Below are 22577 nucleotides of genomic sequence, written 5' to 3' on the forward strand. Positions count from 1 at the left end.
TCTGACTTTCTGGCATCTTCCAAAGGAGCCAAAACCAACTGTAGCCAACAGTTGATATTTGCAAGCAGAAGACATTCTGATGCTCTGTTTCAGCTGTTGACCTGCTCCTTCCGTAAACTGATCACCACTGAATGATATTTCTAGAAATGGTTCTGTTAATGTGTCATTATGACATCATCAGAAAGGCTCATATGTCATAAAGCCAAACTTTTTTCAGCTGGCAGTTTCTTCAGTCCTAACTGAAAGTGGCGCTGTAGCACTGGTACCACAGTCTTTTATACAAAGAGACTGGTAGCGTTTTTGAAAACATGGCTGTGATTGGTCTATCTGATACGTCGGCTGCTATTGGCTATCACGCCACGCTCTGTGATTGGCTGAGGCGTAACCACTGAAAATGTAAGTTGGTTACACTCCTCCAGAGACTGTGGTACCAGTGCTATGTTGTAAACAAAGGCTGCAGCCAATCAGAGAGCGGCGTGTCTCAGCCAATCAGCAAAATGTCAGAATCCTGACTAAAAGTTACGTTGCTTGTCTGAAAATATGACCAATCCTTCTGATATTATATATTATGATGTGCTGTCTGTCCCACTGCTCTGTATGTTTTCTAACTCACCTGACTTCACCAACAGCTAATAAATGAAACAGTTTAGATTCCTATAAGCAACACACACACACACACACACACACACACACACACACACACACACACACACACACACACACACACACACACACACACACACACAATGTACCACTTAAAATCATGAAATCAAGATAAAATCAACATTAAATCATAAAATCAATAACCACAAAAAAGTAATAATATTTCTTAATGCTAAAAAATACAACAAAAAAAATAAAATAAAATATCTGCATTAAAAACAAATTGGTGTTGTGAGGGAACACTATAACCTTATCAAAAGAATATGATGTTGATATAGTAAACCTTAGAAATAAAATTACATGATAGCAGTAATACACAGCATTACACAAATATTAAACAAGTTTAAAGCTATCACAACACTATGAAAGGAAAACCCATTACATCACAAACTCACTACTTTCTGCTCATTTGTTTTAATGCAGCGCGGTGGCTTAGTGGTTGGCACTGTTGCCTCACAGCAAGAAAGTCCTGGGTTTGATTCCCACCTGTGGCCTTTCTGTTTCCTCCCACATTTAAAGACATGCAGGTTAGTTGGATTGGAAACTGTATAACTGTCCACGTCTTCCTTGCAAAATAGGTCTTGATCTCAGTGGGACTAACCTTGTTAAATAAAGGTTAAATGAATTAAAATGCATTCTTACCTCGGGCAGTGTTTTATTTTGACGAGGCTGCCCGGATGTGCGCGCAGTGATCGTGTGTGACTTGACGCCTCTGACAGCGGGACTAAAGCGCGTGCAGCTGCCGTGCTCGTCAGTGCCGGAGAGGCGGCGGCACCGAACACAGCTGCTGCTGCTGCTGATCTGTGACGAGCACTTCAGTGAGGGTTTAAAGTGCCGTAAGGAGCCTCGGTGTGTGAATGTGGACTTTGACTGAGGAGTGTGAGTGTTCGGTTTGTGGATGCGGCCGTCCGGGTCGGTGTCTGCGCCCTGCAGGATCAGCCTGTCGTAGGGCGCACGGATTATTCCGTTTCTTCACCCGTGGATGAGGAATATTTGTCCGGAGATGCTGCTGGTGGTGCTGCTGCTGGCGGCGACCTTCTCATTTTTGCCTCCGAGTGGAGCAGCTCCATCTCAGAGCGCAGAGCAGCTGGACCAGGGGGTGGTAAGTTCTCATCTTCTAACCTGAAGAATGGCAAATCCTGCAGCTTTCATTATCTTAGGTTTTTATTAAAAAGCAAACTTCATATATGAAAAAAAAGTTAGACACTAGAATCTGACAATATTTACATTTTCTCCTTATTTCTGCATGAGTGACTTAAATGAGCAATCAGTTGCGAGATGGATGAATTCGAATTGCTTCTATGGACAGTCCAGCTGTGAGATTTCTAACCCCACCTCTGCATTTTAACACCCTCCTGAAGACCGATGCATTTACTCAACTGATGCAAAGACTAACTTCATCCAAGACTCTGTTTGTCTGAGGTTTGGAACCAATATGTTGGGGAGTTCGTGTGAAGGTAGGGGGAGACTAGTCCTGTACAATGAATCCACCAACCACAGGTGCCAGAAGAATGGTTGATAATGTGTTAGAGATGTGGTGTTGGACCCAATGCACATGTGCAAACAGGTGAACCTGAAGAACAGTCATTATGTAGTCGAGGTCTGGACTTCTATGGACCTCATGTACTTGCTCAAACAGAAGTGCCTGAAGAATAGATGGGATGTGACAGTTTTGTACTTGTGTTAGACCCCCTGCACATGTGCACCTGCACTTACCAGAAGAATATCCAATATGTGGTAGGTTCAGGCCCTTTGTGTTTAAACAGAAGTGCTGCTATGTGACGGCTTGTGGGCCTGTTTTGTAGGGATGTGAATCTTACAACAACTCACGATTCAATTCGATTCCGATTCATGGGGTGACAATTTGATTCCGATTCGATTTTCAATTGAAAGAGCTCTAAGAAATAGTTATATTACTTAAAAATGTTTGTTTTAAAAAATGCAGCTTTACAAGATTAATCAAGTGATTCTAAAGATGTAAATTTACTTATTTGCTTTGCTCGTTCAGAGTTGGCTGGCAGTTTAGCGAAACGCTGGTCAGTAGTCGGCAGAGACCACTTCTTTTAGCTCAGGGTGATGGTGTAGCATGTGGGCTTGCGGATTTGAAGTGTTTCTGAAGTATTTGACTTTCATTTTGCAGATTTTGCACACTGCATAAGTCATGTCAAGCTCCTTCTTACGCAGCAAATAATAAAATCCAAAATGCGCCCAAACATTTGCCTTCAGCAGCGACGGTGCTGGCTGAATTAGCTCTTCGTTCGTCATGCTAAGCTGCAGCTCACGAATGTTTGAAGCACGCCGGACACTCCCCTTGCGGGGACGCTGTAGTACGGAGGCCGTTGCCTGACAAACAGTACACGCAGCGAGTAAGTAAGAAAATGTTTAAAAAAATGCTTTTTAAAAACGATTCTTGGACATTTTGGATTGATTCAGAATCTTAATAAATAAGAATCGCGATTCGAATGCGAATCGTTTTTTTTCCGGCACCCCTACTGTTTTGGCCCCTCTGTGTATGTGCAAATGAGAATTTTAGCACAGTAGCCAATATGAGTTAGAAGTCCACATCTCAAGGGCGGTCATCCAGGCATTTAACCTCTAGGGGCCGGTTTGTCGGTGACAACATCATCAAACCCGATAAAAATATGTTTAATTTGGTCACTTTTCAAAGGAATCAGACTCATCAATAAAGTCATTTAGGGACTAACCCTGTTGTGTTTGATGTTTGATGATTCATGCTGGTTACACGATCACAAATAGAGCTTCGCCAGCGACGCGTAAGTGGTAAAACAGTTATTTGCAACCGTATAACAGAATGAATGTCCACAAATCATCAGACACAAGGGGGTTATTCCCTTTCTAATTCAATTCCATCGTTTGCACAGTTTATTTTTCTGTAGGTAATTCGGCCGGCGAGACTTACCGTCGAGCCGAGGCGGCGGCGTTCCAACAACAGTCAGGGTGCGGAGTAATCCATCAAACGTGAAAATCCCTCAAATCCATAAATTGTGAAACGGTAATTCTGAATCAGAATCCATATCAATACTTTTGTATGGTAGCTTAAATTCACCCATTTTGGCAACTTTTTCTCGCTCTCAGCTAACAGAGCTAACAAGCTAGCAGCGCGCGCAGCCAGTGTTCTGTTGAACTGTGCGTCTTGTCAGTTCCGTATCTCAACAATACTGTGCACGCATGCACATGCGTGTGTAGAGGATAGTAATGATATTCGACAGGAATGAGATCTCGCCAGAACACCGGTCAGGGTGCGGAGTAATACATCCGAATGTGAAACGGCCAAATATTTTGCCACCATTACCCTGATATTATACAGTCTGAAATCTCACACGATTAACCAATCAGATTCACAGAAAAAATGTAATTGGATTAGAATTTAATGTACAGTGGTTCATTTCAGGTCAGTTTGGTGTATAAATCTCACCGTTCCAGCCAGTGAGAGCCGTCAGCTGGCTGATAGAAGCAAGTTAGAGACAAAAAACCCCCCCAGCTGATTTCAAGAGACAAGCAATACAGCCCGAGCGAGTTTTCACCTAGAGGCCAGTCGTGGAGGTACGAGTTCTCACCTTTGGATTGGCCACTTCATTGGAGGTCACATGGCACCCACCTCGAGAACTGGACTCGTGCTTGTAAATACATGTTGAAGTGTGCAGAACATGGCTGGATCTCACTGCATACCCAAATTTAGTGCTGGAAGACTATAGCCAGTTTTTAGCAGATTCCTGGACTTCCTGCTTGTATGCAAAGACAAGTGCCAGAAGAATAACTCGCATGTGACACTTTGACTATTGTGCATGCACAAGCAAAAGTTTTGCTGATATGTGGTGGAGGTCTGGGCCTGTCCTGGGCCCACTGTGCTTTTGCAAACACAAGGGCTAGAAGAATAGTTTATCTGATAGAGGTTCACACCTGCATTATACCTACTGTGTGCTCAACCAGAAGTGCCAGAAGAATAGCTGACGTGGTAGAGATCTGGGCCTGCCCTGGACTGACCAGCACATTATAACCTCTTCCACTTTATGCATGGTGAACAAAAAAAACGAAATTTACTTCTGGTGCAGCTGGACACTTCAGGCATGACTGATTGAAAGTGAAGTCCTCCTGCAAACACCTGTGGAGCCTATCCCAACACTCACTCTGGACACACTTCAGCAAAAAACAGGGGTGTCTAAAACCAAGATAAAAACACTAAAATCTGAAGGAAAAGGTCCTCAAACCAAGTGAACATGTCTGTCCATGCAGCAAGATGATTTCACTTGACAAGATTTCTTGAATTAAGATTGTTAAATCTAGAAAGAACATTTAAAATAAGAAATTAACCCTTAAAACAAGATAATTTGTCTAACACTTCTAAATCTAAGTTGTTACTAGGGTTGCCAACCGTCCCTTGAAAAACGGAATCGTCCCTTATTTGGAAATAAAAGTGTGCGTTCTGTATTGACCTGAAACGGGATGCAGTTTGTTCCGTATTTCTGTGAGAATCAAAAAGTCTGTAAAATGTCAATGGAATTGACTGGCGCTTTATATGGAAACTTACGGTAAATTTGATCCCAGCCTTTCTCCTGCTCTTCACCAATGAGCTGACAGACACGAGCTGACGATACAGAATCACTCTTATCTCATTGGTCGAGGGACATCTGCTCGCAAGAAGATCCCGTACGAGAATCATGAACCGACGATGGTCGTCGGACGACCATAGCAGCATGGCTGATACCGACACAGACACCGACACTGGCACTGCAGATACGCCTACGAACAGCAAAGTCTGTAACGTCGTTACTCCTCCTCGAAAAAACAAAACAAAAAAGAAAGCAAAAATACATGGGCAAATGGGAAAAGGTGCGCGACAACAGCTATAAGTATTGTTTACTTTTTCAGACTTTCACTGTTACATTGTTTTGGATTCTATTTTTTTTTTTTTTTGTTAATTTATACACTTTTATAACAATAACACAACAAAGATTTATTTTTAAAGACATTTTTTTTTATACTTTGAAGCAGGCCAGGATGCTGATATTGAAATTGTAAGTGAAAATTTATTTTGCACTAAAAATAAATTGCTAAATAATAATTTGTTTTCTGCATGTTCATATCATAACAAATGCATGTGTGCATCTACTTAAATTCAGGGTCAAGTCAATAGTCAAATGGTTAAAAATCGTTTCACACACACGCTGGGAAGGGTGAAGGCAGTGGTCAGTTGGCCGGTCCATGGAAATAGAGACTGGAATGGACGTCACGTGACTAGCGGCGTGGAGAGAGACCTTGATCCTGTTAAACAGAAGCGATATGAGGAGAAAAAAAGGCAGCCAGTGCTTCATCATCAACTGCACAAACCACAAAAACAAATTCTCCAATACTAAAATGAACTGTACAAGAGCCTTAATGTAATTACGTAAAACAAATGTCTATTTTAAAGTCGTTATGCCGCAATTTAATGTCAATATACTGAGACTATAACTCAACGCCATAAGTTCTTTTCATTAAGCTGCGTTCACATGCGGAAACAAAAATGTTTAAATATATTTATGTATATATACTTGCAGCTGTTGTTTAATATGATATGTACATGTGGTCACAGGAGGCATTTAAATTTTAACAGTGTGGTTGGAGGGGATGGAGGAGGTACTTTTTACCCTGACTGAGGGTCAAAAGTCATAAATTCTGAATGGCTTTATATCTACTTGTAATAAAATGTTAATAAAAATCATATATATGTTGTTGTCATTAAAAGTTGCAGTAATATTACAGTGGAAAAAGCAGCAAGATAAATGAGCACAATGGCAAGACATACTTCAGATTTATATTTTAATACATAAGGATTGTTTATCCAGACATGTATGGGTTCCTTAGACCTTTTAATTAGCATGAATACAACTTACAAGCGTCATTTATAAAAATCCATCGAGAATTATGATGACAGGAAAAAAAAATCACAGTAAATGAACAGAATGGAATATTTTCCACAAATTTCCACACTTTACATAAAACATTTTTTTCTACCTAGACATGTATGGGTTCATTAGAAAGAGCAATGAAAGAGCTTTAAAACAAGCCTACTTTTATTAAAATCTGTTAACAACTAGCGACAATAGAGCAAGAAAAGCAGCACAGTTTGTCGTAATTTCCCCAAATTTCTGCATTTTACATAAGTTTTTTTTTTTTTAACCCACACATGCATAGGTGCATTGGAAAGAGCTTTCGAAGGGCTTTGAAACAAGCCTACAGTTATTAAAATCCATTAAGAAATAGTGACGCTAGTGCAAAAAAAGCGGTCAGTTTATTATTGATGAGCTGCACATTTCCACCCTTGGTAATGGCGCCTTCCTGTCCTGAGCAACGCTAATAGATAGAGGCGCGCATGTCCATTCCAGTCTATATTTCCATGGGCCGGTCAGCCCTGCCAGTGAGGTGTCCCTTATTTATTTTTCAGAGAGTTGACAACCCTAGTTGTTACACACACACACACATATACGAGGTCTGTCCAAAAAGTAACGGACCTTTTTATTTTTTCAAAACCCATACGGATTTGAATCATGTGCGCTTGTATCAGCCAAGCTTGAACCTTCGTGTGCATGCGTGAGTTTCATGCCTGTCGGTTGCGTCATTCGCCTGTGGGCAGACTTTGAGCGAGCACTGGTCCAGCCCCCTCGTTGGATTTTCATTGTCAGGGAAATGGCTGAGCAACTGCCGCTTTGCTCCATGAAAATGTTTTCAGAAACTGTGTGAGACAGCCAGGTGGAAACCATTCGGAAAATTCAGATGGCTTTCAGTGAAGATTCTATCAGCGTCACACAGATTAAGGGCCATTACAACCGGATTAAAGACGGCCCACACCGGGTGAGGGCGCTCCGAGCAGCCATCGACAGGCTGAAACGACCAGATCATTTCCAAAGTGAAGGCTGTGTTGATCCGGCACGCCGTGTGACTACCAGAGAAATCGCAGAAAATGTGGACATCAGCACTTTTGCGGCACATGCCACTGTTACAGGAGATTTTGTAATGAAAGACGTGCGGAGGAATTTGCGCGTCGGGACAGAGCCACTCATGGCGCACAACAAACACCTCCGTGTTGGAAAACATTCGGAAGATTCAGACGGCTTTTGGTGGCTTTTCAGTCAAGTGAGTATCCGAGAAATTGTGTAACAGCTGGGCATACCACAACATGTCCTGTGAGACTTCCAACATACATGTAATCCACATGTATTCCTTCAAAGTAATCCTATCCAACCTTGTGTATATGTGTGTGTGTGTGTGTGTGTGTGTGTGTGTGTGTGTGTGTGTGTGTGTGTGTGTGTGTGTATATATATATGTATATATATATATATATATATATATATATATATATATACACATACATACAAGGTCTATTAAAAAAGAAACCAACAGTTTTCTTTTTTAAAAAAACTATATGGATTTGAATCACGTGTGATTACATCAGCCAAGCTTGAACCCTCGAACCTTTGGAACCAAAAATAAATAACTACATAGAAAAAAAAATATGTACTTTTATGACTTCTTTTCAGTTACTTGAGTCAATGGCTTGACAGTATATTTTGCTCCAAGTGCATAATAAGTGTTAGTACCTTGTGGCAGAAAGACATAAAAAAGTATACTAAAGTATAAGTTTTAGTATTAAAGTACAAGTGTAAGTCTTAGTATTAATGTACTTAGATGTAGACCTTTGTTTGTACTTCTCAGTATAAGACATGTATACTTCACTATACTATTCTTAAGTATATAAAATATAGTTTATAAAAAGTCACCTTCAGGTATACTTCCTCAATTTTAGTTAAAAATAAGTATACTCATAGTACACTTGAATAAGTTCTTGTGAACAGGAGTCACAATTTCTAACATTTGTTGTTTGAAAGACAGTAGAACACTGTCAATGTGGGTTGAAATTGTGTTGCCAGATGTGGGTGTCAATCCTGCACTGACACCACTGACATAAGGATGCAGGTCCGTCTCACTCACATCACTGTAAACCTACCTTTGAGTACAAATAAAGTTACCTTGTTCCAGGTGCATATAAACGGCATTAGAGACTGTTTGTAAGAGCTTTTGGAGTCATGAAGTCCCTGGACCTTCGAGTCCTTCTTTGCAGGAGAATGAAGGTCCAGGGCTTAAGGGTCTTGGTGCTTCCCAAGTTTGACTCTAAGTTTGACTCTCAGTGACCTGCAGCTGCCTTTGGTACCAGGTTTCTTTGGAGTAGCTTCAGTAACTTGGGTCAAACAAGCACTTAGGATGCTGAAGAGGGGTATCACTTGCATATATTTTGGCCATGTGGTGCGTTTCTTTGTCCAGCTCTCAGGTGTCCAGCTGGCTGTGTCAGATAGACATCTAATTTCAAGAGGTGGGGATGGACCGGTTGTCTGCCTAAGTGGTTGCCATCTAGGACTTAAGGCGATTCTGTGGCAAAGTGGATGCATGAAACATGAAGACATGTCCCCAAAGCTGTGTTTTTTTTTTCTTTTTTTGCCCCCTTTCCAACACACACACACATGCGCGCATAAAAAAAGTACAAACAATGGGTTAAAAAACCAGGGCCACTTAATTTAAGGCCGTTGCTCATGCTGTGGTTCAGTATTGCCTTTAATACGGGACGTCTTGTTAAACAGCCCATTCTTCTACTGTTCCCACTCACTCACAACCTTAATCCTAAATCATGAGCTTGAAATTCACAATTTGTCTCCCGTACAACTTTGACGCAATGACGTCTGTCCTTATCTTGCGATAATCAAAGCGGGTTCTGATTGGATGCTGTGTGAATAGCTCCCTGGTTCTTTAAATCCTCTCTGAGACCAGTGTCGAATTACAGCGAAGGACTTTAAAATTTAAAATCCTCCCAGAAGTGACGTCACTGGAAGGAACCAAGCTGCCTTTTACAGCACAGAGGCTAAAAGCACTGAAACACATGTCGAAGAAAGGGACAGAGTGGACATGGAGACTCGTGATACTCATCTGTACGACTCCTGGATCACTTGAGCCTAATTTCTTTCAGCTTCAAGGTGTTTCCAGCCTGGTGAAAATAGGAAGAAGGTATCTGGTGCTTGTTCCTAGAATATGTGTACCGGTAGCTGCACCCTCAGGATCTTCATCCTTTTGATAGAAAGAAGCTTTGGTAATGTGTAGTTTTGTCTCTCTCACTCTCTTGGAGAGAAAAATGGTCCAGCAGCAAATTTTGAGTTTTTACAAGATAAAGTGACAATCTGTTTTTCAGGCTGTCAGAGCCTCATCTGTCAGTCAAACCCTGTTCACTTTGGAAATCATAATTATTGGACATTATCTGCAGTTTAAAACTGATGATTTACAGTCCAGTACCTCAATTAAAGACACTGGGATCAGATGAATTTCTTTTCTCTGGAGGAAGAAGTGAACCCGGAGCCGTATCAGCCGATGAAAAGCTGTGGTTACGGCAGCTGTTTTCCCTCATTTATCCTCAGACCACTGTAATGTGGCACCTTATTCTTGTTAAAATGTTTGATTCATTGCAGTAAAAGCAAAATAATTGACTGTTGTGAATGATGCAAACCTGAAAATATCTGTAGTTCTCTCAATTTACTACTTATGATGGTGGTCAGATAACAGCCAGTGCAACAAAAGACAGCATTGTCACAGTGTTAAGTCTCTTCAGCTTTATTTACCTTTCAACCAAAAGCTTCTTATATTGGGCGCTAATTTGATGGCGGATGCAAATTTAGTGGTACACAGGGTGCAAATCTGAGTACGAGAAATATCTCTGCAGCTCCAGGCATTATGGTGCAAAAGGGTTGGATTTGCTGTTTTCAATAGGTAGAGGTGTTTTGTAGTCACAATGTGTCACTCAGTCAGAGTGGTCTCGGCTTATCCCTTTAAACTGGACTGTGCCAGGCACATAACACAGGAAGTGGCCACACGTGAAATGCTTTCTGTTGCATTAATAGATTAGTGGCAACTTGTTCAAGTGGACAGCAGCCACCAAAGGTCCCTGAGGGGAAGCCTGCATCAAGGCGAGATGTGTCTGTTTTTTTGGCAGGAGTAGAAGAAGCAAGTCCAATATAAGCCAGTTGGCGCCAGTGCTTATTTCTGGTTTCTGTGGAGTGAATGAATTAATTAATGTATTTATTCGCACACAGATGAACAAACAATAAAGACAATAACAAAACATAAAAAGAACAACGTACAGTGAACCTGTGTGGCCGAAAGGGTGAAGGCCGAAGCAAGGCTTATAAATACCCTCCCCTTATACCATAAAGTATACATATATAAATATATATTGTCATAACAACAACACAAAAAAATGTGCATGAACAATTTAACTTAATCAATCACTAAAATTTCAAAACACAACCAAACAAGCAATCCCTTAGCAAAAAGTAGTATACTTGAAGTTCATTTTATTAAGTATGCTTCAGTATAAGTATAGCAAGTATACTGCAGACTGTGTACTATTAGTATACTAGAAAGTACACAAATTTAATACTTTTTCAGACTAAATTGGAACATTTCAAGTTTATAAAAGTATATTTTAAAGTTTGTTTTAGGTTTGGAAAAGTACACTTTAAAGTATACAAGTACACTCATCTATATACTATCAATGTACTTGGTATATCACTCTTGTATGCTTAAAGTATACCACACGTACATTTATCAATGTACTTGATATATCCCTCTCCTATGCTTAAAGTATACCACAAGTGCACTTATCGATATACTGCCATTGTACTAGTTGTATACTTTGAGTCCCTATTTTTAGTTTATCGTATACTGTTATACACATTGGTTATTTCACTATTTTACTTTTTATACTTTAATTTTGCTTAGCATATTACTTGTAGCTTAATATTCACATACTGAAAATATACTCCTTAAAGTATTCTTAAAGTTTACTCATACTGTATGTACACAAGAGTGTGATGCATTTAAAAAAATCACAAGACAGAATGTTGAAAACAAGTTTGATATATTTTCAAACATTTAAAAAACAAAGACCTATGAAATCAAGTCCTTCCTTTGTGGAGAAAATTAAAGGAAAAAGTGCATGTAAAATGTAAACATAATGGTCTCTCCAAGATCAAGTCCTTATTTGTAAAAATGCAAACATAGCATCTTCAACTGAGAACTAAAGTCCTTCCTTGTCAAAAAAGGGAAAAGAAAAGTGCGTACCTTTGGAACCAAAAATAAATAACTACAAAGAAAAACAAATCTGTACTTTTATGACTTCTTTTCAGTTACTTGAGTCAATGACTTGACTTAGTATATTTTGCTCCAACTGCATAATAAGTGTTAGTACCTTGTGACAGAAAGACGTAAAAAGTATACTAAAGTATAAGTTTTAATATTAAAGTATAAGTGTAAGTCTTAGTATTAATGTACTTAGATGTAGACTTTTGTTTGTACTTCTCAGTATAAGCCAAGTGTACTTCACTATACTATTCTTAAGTATATAAAATATAGTTTATGAAAAGTCACCTTCAGGTATACTTCCTCAATTTTAGTTAAAAATAAGTATACTCATAGTACACTTGAATAAACTTCTTTTTGCTAAGGGATAGTACACAATCCCAAGCATAGTGACAAAAATGGTAGACCTAATCCTTCAAACTATAGCGGGTAAATATATTCTTTTTGTAAAGCCTTTTAAAACCAACCAATGTACCAAGTATTTTAATATTATCAGGACAATTATTCCAAATATTAACACCCCTAACGGAAACACAATGACTTTTTACAGTAGTCTGGAGCTTTAATTTCTCAAATAATAATGTTCCTCTCAAACTGTAGCTAGAGTCCCTCATTTTAAACAGATCCTGGACATGTAGGGGCAAATGCTTATTTTTGACTTTATACATAATTTGTATTGTGATGTAATCAATCAAGTTCCAGAATTTTAAAATTTGTAAACAAGAAAATAACGGATTTGTTGGCTCACGATATGGTTTATTACTGATAATTCTTATATAACAGAAATATTGGTTTAGTGTTAGTTCTATATGTATTTCCCCAAACCTCAACGCAGTATGTCATATATGGAACAGGTAATGCATGGTATAAGGGAGAGGAAGTCTTGTGCTTTATGCAGTATTGCAGTGGCTTTTGACATTTTACATTTTAGACTTAACACAGTTAATATGTGTTTTCCAGCTTAATTAATCAATAAAAAAAACACCAAGAAATTTTGTATGTCACAATTTCAGTTTTAATATCATGTAATAATAGATTTCTGCTTAGGAGTCCAGTGGATGAGAATCTACGACTCCTCCTGGATGGCACACCAGTCCAAACCAGGTTACTTTCCTGTATGTATGTATGTATGTATGTATGTGTGTATATATATATATATATATATATATATATATATATATATATATATATATATATATATACTCATATATACAGGGTTGGATAGGATTACTTTGAAGGAATACATGTGGATTACAAGTATGTATGTACATACATTTGGATTACTTGTAATCTGATTACTTTTGGATTACATTTCAAAGTAATCCTACTCAACCTTGTATATATGTCTATAAAAAGAGAAAATCTGTGGAAATGTGATGTCATCTGTAGCGCCCCAAATCTACCAGACACTACAATGAAATGATACACAATTGATGCTGAAATGGTTACAGAGAGGTGTTTGGTCATCCCTTCTGTGTCTCAGCAATGTTTTAGAATGCACAATGGATTCACAATTACATCGTGGATTGTGGGTGCAGGCTGTAAAAATGACAACTGTCTTGGTGCTTTGTGTCTGGCGTACAATCAGGCCCGTTCATACCTTCTGATTCATGTAGCATTTAGTTGCGAGGTGGTACACTTCATCAAATTCATCACTTGGTCTTGATCTGCTTTGGATAAAAACAGAAGCTTCATACTTATAATCAAACTGATTTGCATAATTTCTTATTTATTCTTGGATAATTGAAAGAATCTTCAAATTGAAGCTACTGCAACACTGAGTACCAGGTGGACACGGAACATAAACACATGGGATAAAACAGTCATAGATCAACTACAACATTCACAACAGAACCATTGTGAGTCTTTAATTGGAGGTGGTGTATACAAACTGTAAGAGTTATGGCACCCTTTTATAGCGGTGCCCTGCTCAAGGTTGAATCTGTCTTCATGCAGAAATGTAGATATTCTGCTTTCTTCACTGATGGTGCAGATGACCTGTCTCAGCGACATCATTGGAGGACGGCTCCTTCTTCACTACAATAGCCAGAGAAGCAGCATCACTTTCCATTTGTCAGTCAGTGATTGATTAGTCATGAATGTGGTGCAGCACGGAGCAAGGACACATCACAAAGTATCATTCTGCATCACAGAAGAGCTGTAAAGTCAAAACGTTGCACGAGTTGTTGATTTGACATGTTTGGTTCTCCACAGTGGTGATGTGTGTAAATGTGTGGGAGTTTGGTGTGTATCTCAGCACAGCTGCTACTCGCTGAGGGTTTGAAGCACAAAAACTATCTTCAAACCAAAGAACATTCTTCTGATCTCTCGTATTGATCCAGTCCAGTCCCATCATATTTCCTTCTTACCGCATCGCGTGATTTTTACTTCAGATTGGGAATCTTATGTATTGACATCTCTTCATAACAACAGTACCCTTGAGCTCTCAAATAATGGAACCACTGAAATTGAGCACAGGACAAAGGTGTTTGTTTATGGCTTTGCCACTGAGGAGACCAGGATTCATATTCACAGCACCTCAGAGTGCAAAGAGTACTCATCAGAGGGGATGAAGCCACTGTAATGTTATTCTCAAGTCATCAATCTGCAAGTACCAAGTAGGGAAGGGTATTGATAAGATTTTATCGATCTGATAACTTAAACTTTGGACATAATAAACTCTACATGGTGGATCCTTGATCTCTGGACATAAACAGAAATAAACAAAATCTGTAGTTTTTGTCAAAAGCATTTCCTTTCAGACACTATTGGCATGAATGTCTTTCCATACATCTGAGCTGAGCTCTTGCAGCCGGCTGTGCTGCACGTCAGGATGTAATTCATAAAGAATGCAGGACGTCTCATTTTGGGAGGAAAAAAAACATTTTAGTCAATTGTAGTTTATTGTCTGTATTACAGTGTTTGGAAAGAGGTGTCATTTTATTTGAAGCGGCAATTCGTTTTGAAGTTAATAATTCCGACCAGACTCTGTCTCAGCAGAGAGCCACGCAGCGTTTGGAGCTGTGCCAATGGAAGACGATTCTCGTTTCTTGACTGCAACAAGACAAGAGTCCCAGTTAGTGACTTTAATCAGCACAAAAGTGACTCAGTGGCTTTGAGAGAAGCCATTAAAATGGAAGAGTTAAGAAGTGGACTTGTTGCTTCTGAAAAGCAACGAAGCAATGACCCAACGAAGCAGTGGATCAGATCACTGCTTCGTTCAAAGTGGAGCTGTTACAGAAGTGGTTGATTACAGACTTGCTGCAGGGTCTGTAATCATCGTGAAGAAATGATCATTTTCCCGATAAAACACCCTCAAAAACAATGTCCACTCTGAAGGACCGATAAGGGAATCATTAAGCAAAAAGATGTATTGATGTCGGTGGATCGAATCAATTCTTCACGATACCCAAAAAGAACCTGTTCTCAATACACAACCCTAGTCCCAAGTCATGTCTCAAGTCAGCTTGCAAACAATTGGTGGTCATTATGACTTGGGACTTGCTGATTCATGACTTGAGAGTGACTTGATGGTGTCTTGTACTCATAATTCCAAGAAAACCCTTCCTCATGGTGTTTTGTAAGAATTTCCCCTTAAAGGCAAGAGTAGATTCTAAAGCCCCCTTTCACACGGGGCTGCTTTGAGTTGCTTTCTGTGGTGTCATGACGATGCAGAGATGTCTGCGTAAGGTGCGTGCAGCAGGTGGGCAGAGAGGAGGTGAGGATGCAGCCTGCAGGTCTTCTACACAGAGAAAAACAAGTGCACAGTCTGGCTGTAGTCTGGCCAATGATCCTTTATAAATCATTGGTTGTCTGGATCAGAATTTTCAGTTAAATATATCATATAGCAGATGAACACACTGATATTTGAGAAGTTCTAGTTTTTACAGGAAGTGTGCAATAATTCTTAAAACAAAATTGGGCAGGCGCATAAATCTGGGCACCCTTGTCATTTTATTGATTTGAATACATTTAGCACTAATTATTGGAACACAAAATTGGTTTGGTAAGCTCATTGACCATTGACCTCCTTACACAGGTGAATCCAATCATGAGAAAGGGTATTTAAGGTGGCCATTTGCAAATGTTTCCCCTCTTTGCATCTCTTCTAATAAGTGGCAACATGGGAGCCTCTAAACAACTCTCAAATGACCTGAAAACAAAGATTGTTCAACATCATGGTTTCAGGGAAGGATACAAAAAGCTATCTCAGAGATTTCAGCTGTCAGTTTCCACCGTGAGGAACATAGTGAGGAAATGGACGACCGCAGGCACAGTACTAGTAAAGGCCTGAAGTGGCAAGCCAAGAAAAATCTCAGATAAGCTGAAGTGAAAGATGGTGAGAACAGTCATAGTCAACCCACAGACCTGCTCCAAAGACCTACAACATGATCCTGCTGCAGATAGTGTCTCTGTGCATCGTTCAACTATACAGCACACTTTGCACAAGGATATGCAGAGGAAGACTTTTCTATGTACATGCCACAAACAGTCACTTGAGGTATGTGTGCAATAATTATTTAAACAAAATTAGGCAGGTACATAAATTTGGACACCCAAACAGAAGAAATACATCAATATTTAGTAGATCCTCCTTTTGCAGAAATAACAGCCTCTAAACACTTCTTATAGCTTTCAGTGAGAGCCTGGATTCTGGTTGAAGGTATTTTGGACCATTCTTCTTGCTGCAGATAGTGTCTCTGTGCATCGTTCAACTACACAGCGCACTTTGCACAAGGAGATGCTATATGATGCTGTAATGCAGAGGAAGCCTTTTCTGTATACCCGCCACAAACAGAGAGTCACTTGAGGTATGCTAAAGCACATTTGGACAAGCCAGCTTCATTTTGGAATAAGGTGCTGTGGACTGATGAAACTAAAATTGAGTTATTTGGACATAACAAGGGGCGGTATGCATGGCTGAAAAAGAACACAGCATTCCAAGAAAAACACTTGTACCTACAGTAAAATTTGGAGGCGGTTCCATCATGCTGTGTGGCCAGTGCAGGTACTGGGACTCTTGTTAAAGTTGAGTGTCACATGGATTCCAGTCAATATCGGCAGATTCTTGTGAACAATGTTCATGAATCAGTGACAAAGATGAAGTTGTGCCAGGGCTGGATCTTTCAACAAGACAACGACCTGAAACACTGCTCAAAATCTACTAAGGCATTCATGCAGAGGAACAAGTACAACTTTGTGGAATGGCCATCTCAGTCCCCAGAACTGAATATTATTGAAAATCTGTGGTGTGATTTTAAGCGGGCTGTGCATGCTCAGAAACCAACAAACCTAACTGAACTGGAGATGTTTTGTAAAGAAGAATGGTCCAAAATGCCTTCAACCAGAATCCACACTCTCAGTGGAAGCTATAGGAAGTGTTTAGGGGCTGTTATTTCTGCAAAAGGGGGATCTACTAAATATTGATAGTTTTTTTTTTTGTTTTTTTTTTTTGCACCTGCCTAATTTTGAATTTTTGCACACTTTCTGTAAATCTTACAAAACTTCATTTCACTTCTCAGATATCACTGTGTTCGTCTGCTATATGATATATTGAACTGAAATTGCTGATCCAAACAACCAATTCTTTATAAAGAAAAACCATGGAAATCATCAGGGGTGCCCAAACCTTTACATACAACTGTAAATAGTCTCTTAAACATTCTGAGTTACTTCAAGGTCTCATCATAGTTTGATATACCAGTGTCAAACAAGATAATTCACTTGTCTAAAATAAGTCACCAGCATGACAGATCAGTATTTGTTTTGTTTTTGCTCTTGTTACCTTTCACTGACTGTTCAGGTCTGTAGATTTCAGTTTGTTTGCTTATTTCATTGGCTCACACGTTGTGCTCACTGCAAATGGCAGAGATGAGGTGATGGACATGGTGCTGTCTGAGGTGTATGTGCAGAAATGAGTTTATTTTTCATGAACTGGAGAGGGTTGGGGTTGGTGCATGTGTGATTGGTGAAAGCAGAGGAGAGGTATGACCTCATAAGCTGAGATTGCACAGGAAGGACTAAGTTGGAAATAATAATGTGACAGCTGTATTTTATTTAGTTTTATTTTATTTGGTACAGATCTGTTACATAATGATCTAGCTGTATCTCAGACTATGGGCTAATTTTCATTAGATAAGGCTTTACACATTACTTGCTCTAGTTCCGTGCGAATGCCCAGCCCTGATTTGGACAATCATGAATTTTTTATGTCTTGGTTCTCATCACCTGGCAGCATCACAGCTCTCATTAGCGCAGAAGGTTTGCTTGAAACTTGTGTTCATTTTTAGCAAATTCAGAATGTCCACTCAATCTCTGAGTCGGTTTTCCTTCCTTTGCTTTTTCCATTTTATGAATGATGGATGTTGCAGGAGAAATTTATGTATTTATTTTTTTGAGTATCCTAGTGATGACGTCCACATTTGCATAATATATATATATATATATATATATATATATATATATATATATATATATATAATGGCTGTGACATAAAATTGGCGTGACTGGTTTTGTCCTTGTGCAGCTGATGTTACTTTTTCACTCTGGACTATTTGGAGAGTTGTTGCGCCGCCGTCCCATTTCCATCAAGCAGCCTGACCCTCCGTCTGCAGCAGTGCATCGTGGGACTTTTATTCAGGGTGAGATGATATTTCAGGAAGCCCATCTGGGAGTGGAATATAGAAGTGTGTATTACTCTGTAAAGAGTGACAGCAGCAGACTGTTAAAAGCGTGTTATGTAGATAACAGCTTCAGCTTTGCAGTAAAATGAAGTGAGTGTTGAAACCGGTCCTTCAGTCCCGTCACGTCCCGTCTGTCGTCTGAGTCTTTTGGGTGTAAAATCTAGAGAAGACTGAAGTCTTCTGAGGAAATTGTCATTTTTCAATAGATTATGATTTCCTTAGAAACCAATTCAACAAGCTGCTCGGGTGCCTTGACACCTCAATGGCTGCCGCTGCAGCATGGCATTGTGGGACTGAAATAAGGCATCAGCAAGTCTTGTGCATGGTCCTGTCAGTCTTGGCAAGAGATTTCTTGCCTAATTTTGTCACTACAGAACTTGATTTATGTGAAGAATGTTGCTGTAAATCATATTTTTTCCTGCTATGATTTTATTATTATTAAATTAATTGTTTTAAAATGTCATAATTACCGTATTGCACCAAACAAGATAGCAAGTAAGTCCCTTCAGTTTCTTCCTTGTTTCATTCAGGGTCAACACAGCAGATCTGAAGTGGATCTTGTGTGGCCGAGGTGGCGTGTTGATTTGGCAAAAGTTTTATGCTGGATGCCCTTCCTGATGCAGGGCCACATTACATAGAATGGGTATGGGGGGTGGGTCCTTTTAACTGGGAACCTTACACACTGGAAACAAGTGCACGTAACCACTTGGCCACTACTCCTGCTCCTTTTTGTTGGTCTTGTCATTTTCTAACATTACATTCTGTCACACCATACTTCTTGGCTTCTTGACAGTTGTTTGATTGCTGCATTTATTAAATTAAGTTTAAAGTTGGCATGACAATGTCTCAGTTGCAGGTTAACTTACTTGATCATTAAACCATGGTGAGCTCCCTGGAACAAGTCAACTGCTGAGGAGATACTGTGTATTATAGAATGAACCTCTCAGTGGCATAGTTTTGTCTTCATCCCGAGTAAAAAGTTGACCCACAAAGCACCTAAAAATAAATTACAGATTTAAGAGCATAGAACCACCCCTTTAATGTCATTTATAGCACCTTTAAGTCCAAGATCCATCCACATCAACAACACCGAGGTGGAGCAGGTCAGCAGCTTCAAGTTCCTCGGTGTCCACATCACGGAGGACTTATCCTGGACCTTACATGCAGACACTGTGGTTAAGAAAGCCCGGCAGATACTCTACTTCCTGAGAAGGCTGAAGAAGTTTGGCACGAACACCACCATCCTCACGAAATTCTACAGGTGCATCATCGAGAGTGTGCTGACGGGCTGCCTCACAGTGTGGTACGGGAGCTGCACCAGCCAGAGTCAGAAAGCACTGCAGAGGGTGGTGTGCACGGCTGAGGACCTCACTGGCAGCAGTCTTCCCAGCATCCAGGACATTTACCACAGCCGGTGCCAGCGTAAGGCACGCAGCATCATTAAGGATCACACTCACCCTGCAAAAGGACTGTTCGAACTGTTACCCTCTGGCAGGAGGTATAGGAGTCTGCCAGCCCATACCAAAAGACTCAGGAACAGTTACTATCCACAGGCTGTCAGACTACTGAACTCTAAATAACAGAGAACTATGATAACACTGCACTAAGCCACTTCTTTAACACTATATGTCTATTGCTGTTATCAATGTGACTAATCTTCTTCGATCTTCTGATTATATTGCCTCTTGCTTGCCTCTACTGGTGGTTGGCTCTCACTGCGGTATTGTATCACTTCCTGTTCCGGAGCACAGCGGTGTTTTGCTGTATCTGTTAGCTGTTTAATCTGCGCAGTTAGATTGATCTAGTTAACTAGATAACGATTTGTTTCACAGTGTAATCTTCACGTGCCTTAACTAAAGCACTCCCTCTGCTGAATCACCTCTAAATTATTTACACATTATTCACTTTGTGTGTTTTTAGGAATCCACTAGCTTAGCGCAGCTACTAGCTCTTAGCCGATTTAGCATGGCAGCTTCTCCTGCCTCTCCCGCACTTTTCTGCTCTGGGTGTGAAATGTTTAGTTATTCCTCGGCCTCCTTTAGCAGTAATGGTACTTGTAATAAGTGTAGCTTATTCGTAGCTTTGGAGGCCAGGCTGGGCAAATTGGAGACTCGGCTCCGCACCGTGGAAAATTCTACAGCTAGCCAGGCCCCTGTAGTTGGTGTGGACCAAGGTAGCTTAGCCGCCGTTAGGTCCCTTCCAGCAGATCCCGAGCAGCCGGGAAAGCAGGCCGACTGGGTGACTGTGAGGAGGAAGCGTAGCCCTAAACAGAAGCCCCGTGTACACCGCCAACCCATTCACATTTCTAACCGTTTTTCCCACTCAGCGACACACCCACCGAGGATCAAACTCTGGTTATTGGCAACTCTGTTTTGAGAAATGTGAAGTTAGCGACACCAGCAACCATAGTCAATTGTCTTCCGGGGGCCAGAGCAGGCGACATTGAAGGAAATTTGAAACTGCTGGCTAAGGCTAAGCGTAAATTTGGTAAGATTGTAATTCACGTCGGCAATAATGACACTCGGTTACACCAATCGGAGGTTACTAAAATTAACATTGAATCGGTGTGTAACTTTGCGAAAACAATGTCAGACTCTGTAGTTTTCTCTGGGCCCCTCCCCTATCGGACCGGGAGTGACATGTTTAGCTGCATGTTCTCCTTGAATTGCTGGCTGTCTGAGTGGTGTCCAAAAAATGAGGTGGGCTTCATAGATAATTGGCAAAGCTTCTGGGGAAAACCTGGTCTTGTTAGGAGAGACGGCATCCATCCCACTTTGGATGGAGCAGCTCTCATTTCTAGAAATCTGGCCAATTTTCTTAAATCCTCCAAACCGTGACTATCCAGGGTTGGGACCAGGAAGCAGAGTTGTAGTCTTACACACCTCTCTGCAGCTTCTCTCCCCCTGCCATCCCCTCATTACCCCATCCCTGTAGAAACGGTGCCTGCTCCCAGACCACCAATAACCAGCAAAAATCTATTTAAGCATAAAAATTCAAAAAGAAAAAATAATATAGCACCTTCAACTGCACCACAGACTAAAACAGTTAAATGTGGTCTATTAAACATTAGGTCTCTCTCTTCTAAGTCCCTGTTAGTAAATGATATAATAATTGATCAACATATTGATTTATTCTGCCTTACAGAAACCTGGTTACAGCAGGATGAATATGTTAGTTTAAATGAGTCAACACCCCCAAGTCACACTAACTGCCAGAATGCTCGTAGCACGGGCCGAGGCGGAGGATTAGCAGCAATCTTCCATTCCAGCTTATTAATTAATCAAAAACCCAGACAGAGCTTTAATTCATTTGAAGGCTTGACTCTTAGTCTTGTCCATCCAAATTGGAAGTCCCAAAAACCAGTTTTATTTGTTATTATCTATCGTCCACCTGGTCGTTACTGTGAGTTTCTCTGTGAATTTTCAGACCTTTTGTCTGACTTAGTGCTTAGCTCAGATAAGATAATTATAGTGGGCGATTTTAACATCCACACAGATGCTGAGAATGACAGCCTCAACACTGCATTTAATCTATTATTAGACTCTATTGGCTTTGCTCAAAAAGTAAATGAGTCCACCCACCACTTTAATCATATCTTAGATCTTGTTCTGACTTATGGTATGGAAATTGAAGACTTAACAGTATTCCCTGAAAACTCCCTTCTGTCTGATCATTTCTTAATAACATTTACATTTACTCTGATAGACTACCCAGCAGTGGGGAATAAGTTTCATTACACTAGAAGTCTTTCAGAAAGCGCTGTAACTAGGTTTAAGGATATGATTCCTTCTTTATGTTCTCTAATGCCATATACCAACACAGTGCAGAGTAGCTACCTAAACTCTGTAAGTGAGATAGAGTATCTCGTCAATAGTTTTACATCCTCATTGAAGACAACTTTGGATGCTGTAGCTCCTCTGAAAAAGATAGCTTTAAATCATAGGTGCCTGACTCCGTGGTATAACTCACAAACTCGCAGCTTAAAGCAGATAACCCGTACGTTGGAGAGGAAATGGCGTCTCACTAATTTAGAAGATCTTCACTTAGCCTGGA

The 22577-nt window shown here is 40.2% G+C and overlaps 1 protein-coding gene across 1 annotated transcript in view; it reads left to right on the plus strand.

The window, feature by feature from the left end:
- The first annotated feature begins 1411 nt into the window (after positions 1-1411).
- The window catches only part of LOC117529358 (matrix metalloproteinase-17-like), a 186536-nt gene continuing 165370 nt past the window's right edge, over positions 1412-22577 (plus strand). Inside the window, exon 1 of the mRNA XM_034192117.1 lies at positions 1412-1765. Coding sequence (XP_034048008.1) covers positions 1646-1765 — 120 coding nt within the window. The 5' untranslated portion in view covers positions 1412-1645. The remainder of the gene's footprint in view (positions 1766-22577) is intronic.

The sequence above is a fragment of the Thalassophryne amazonica genome, chromosome 17 (genome assembly GCF_902500255.1).
Source record: "Thalassophryne amazonica chromosome 17, fThaAma1.1, whole genome shotgun sequence".
Taxonomy (NCBI): domain Eukaryota; kingdom Metazoa; phylum Chordata; class Actinopteri; order Batrachoidiformes; family Batrachoididae; genus Thalassophryne; species Thalassophryne amazonica.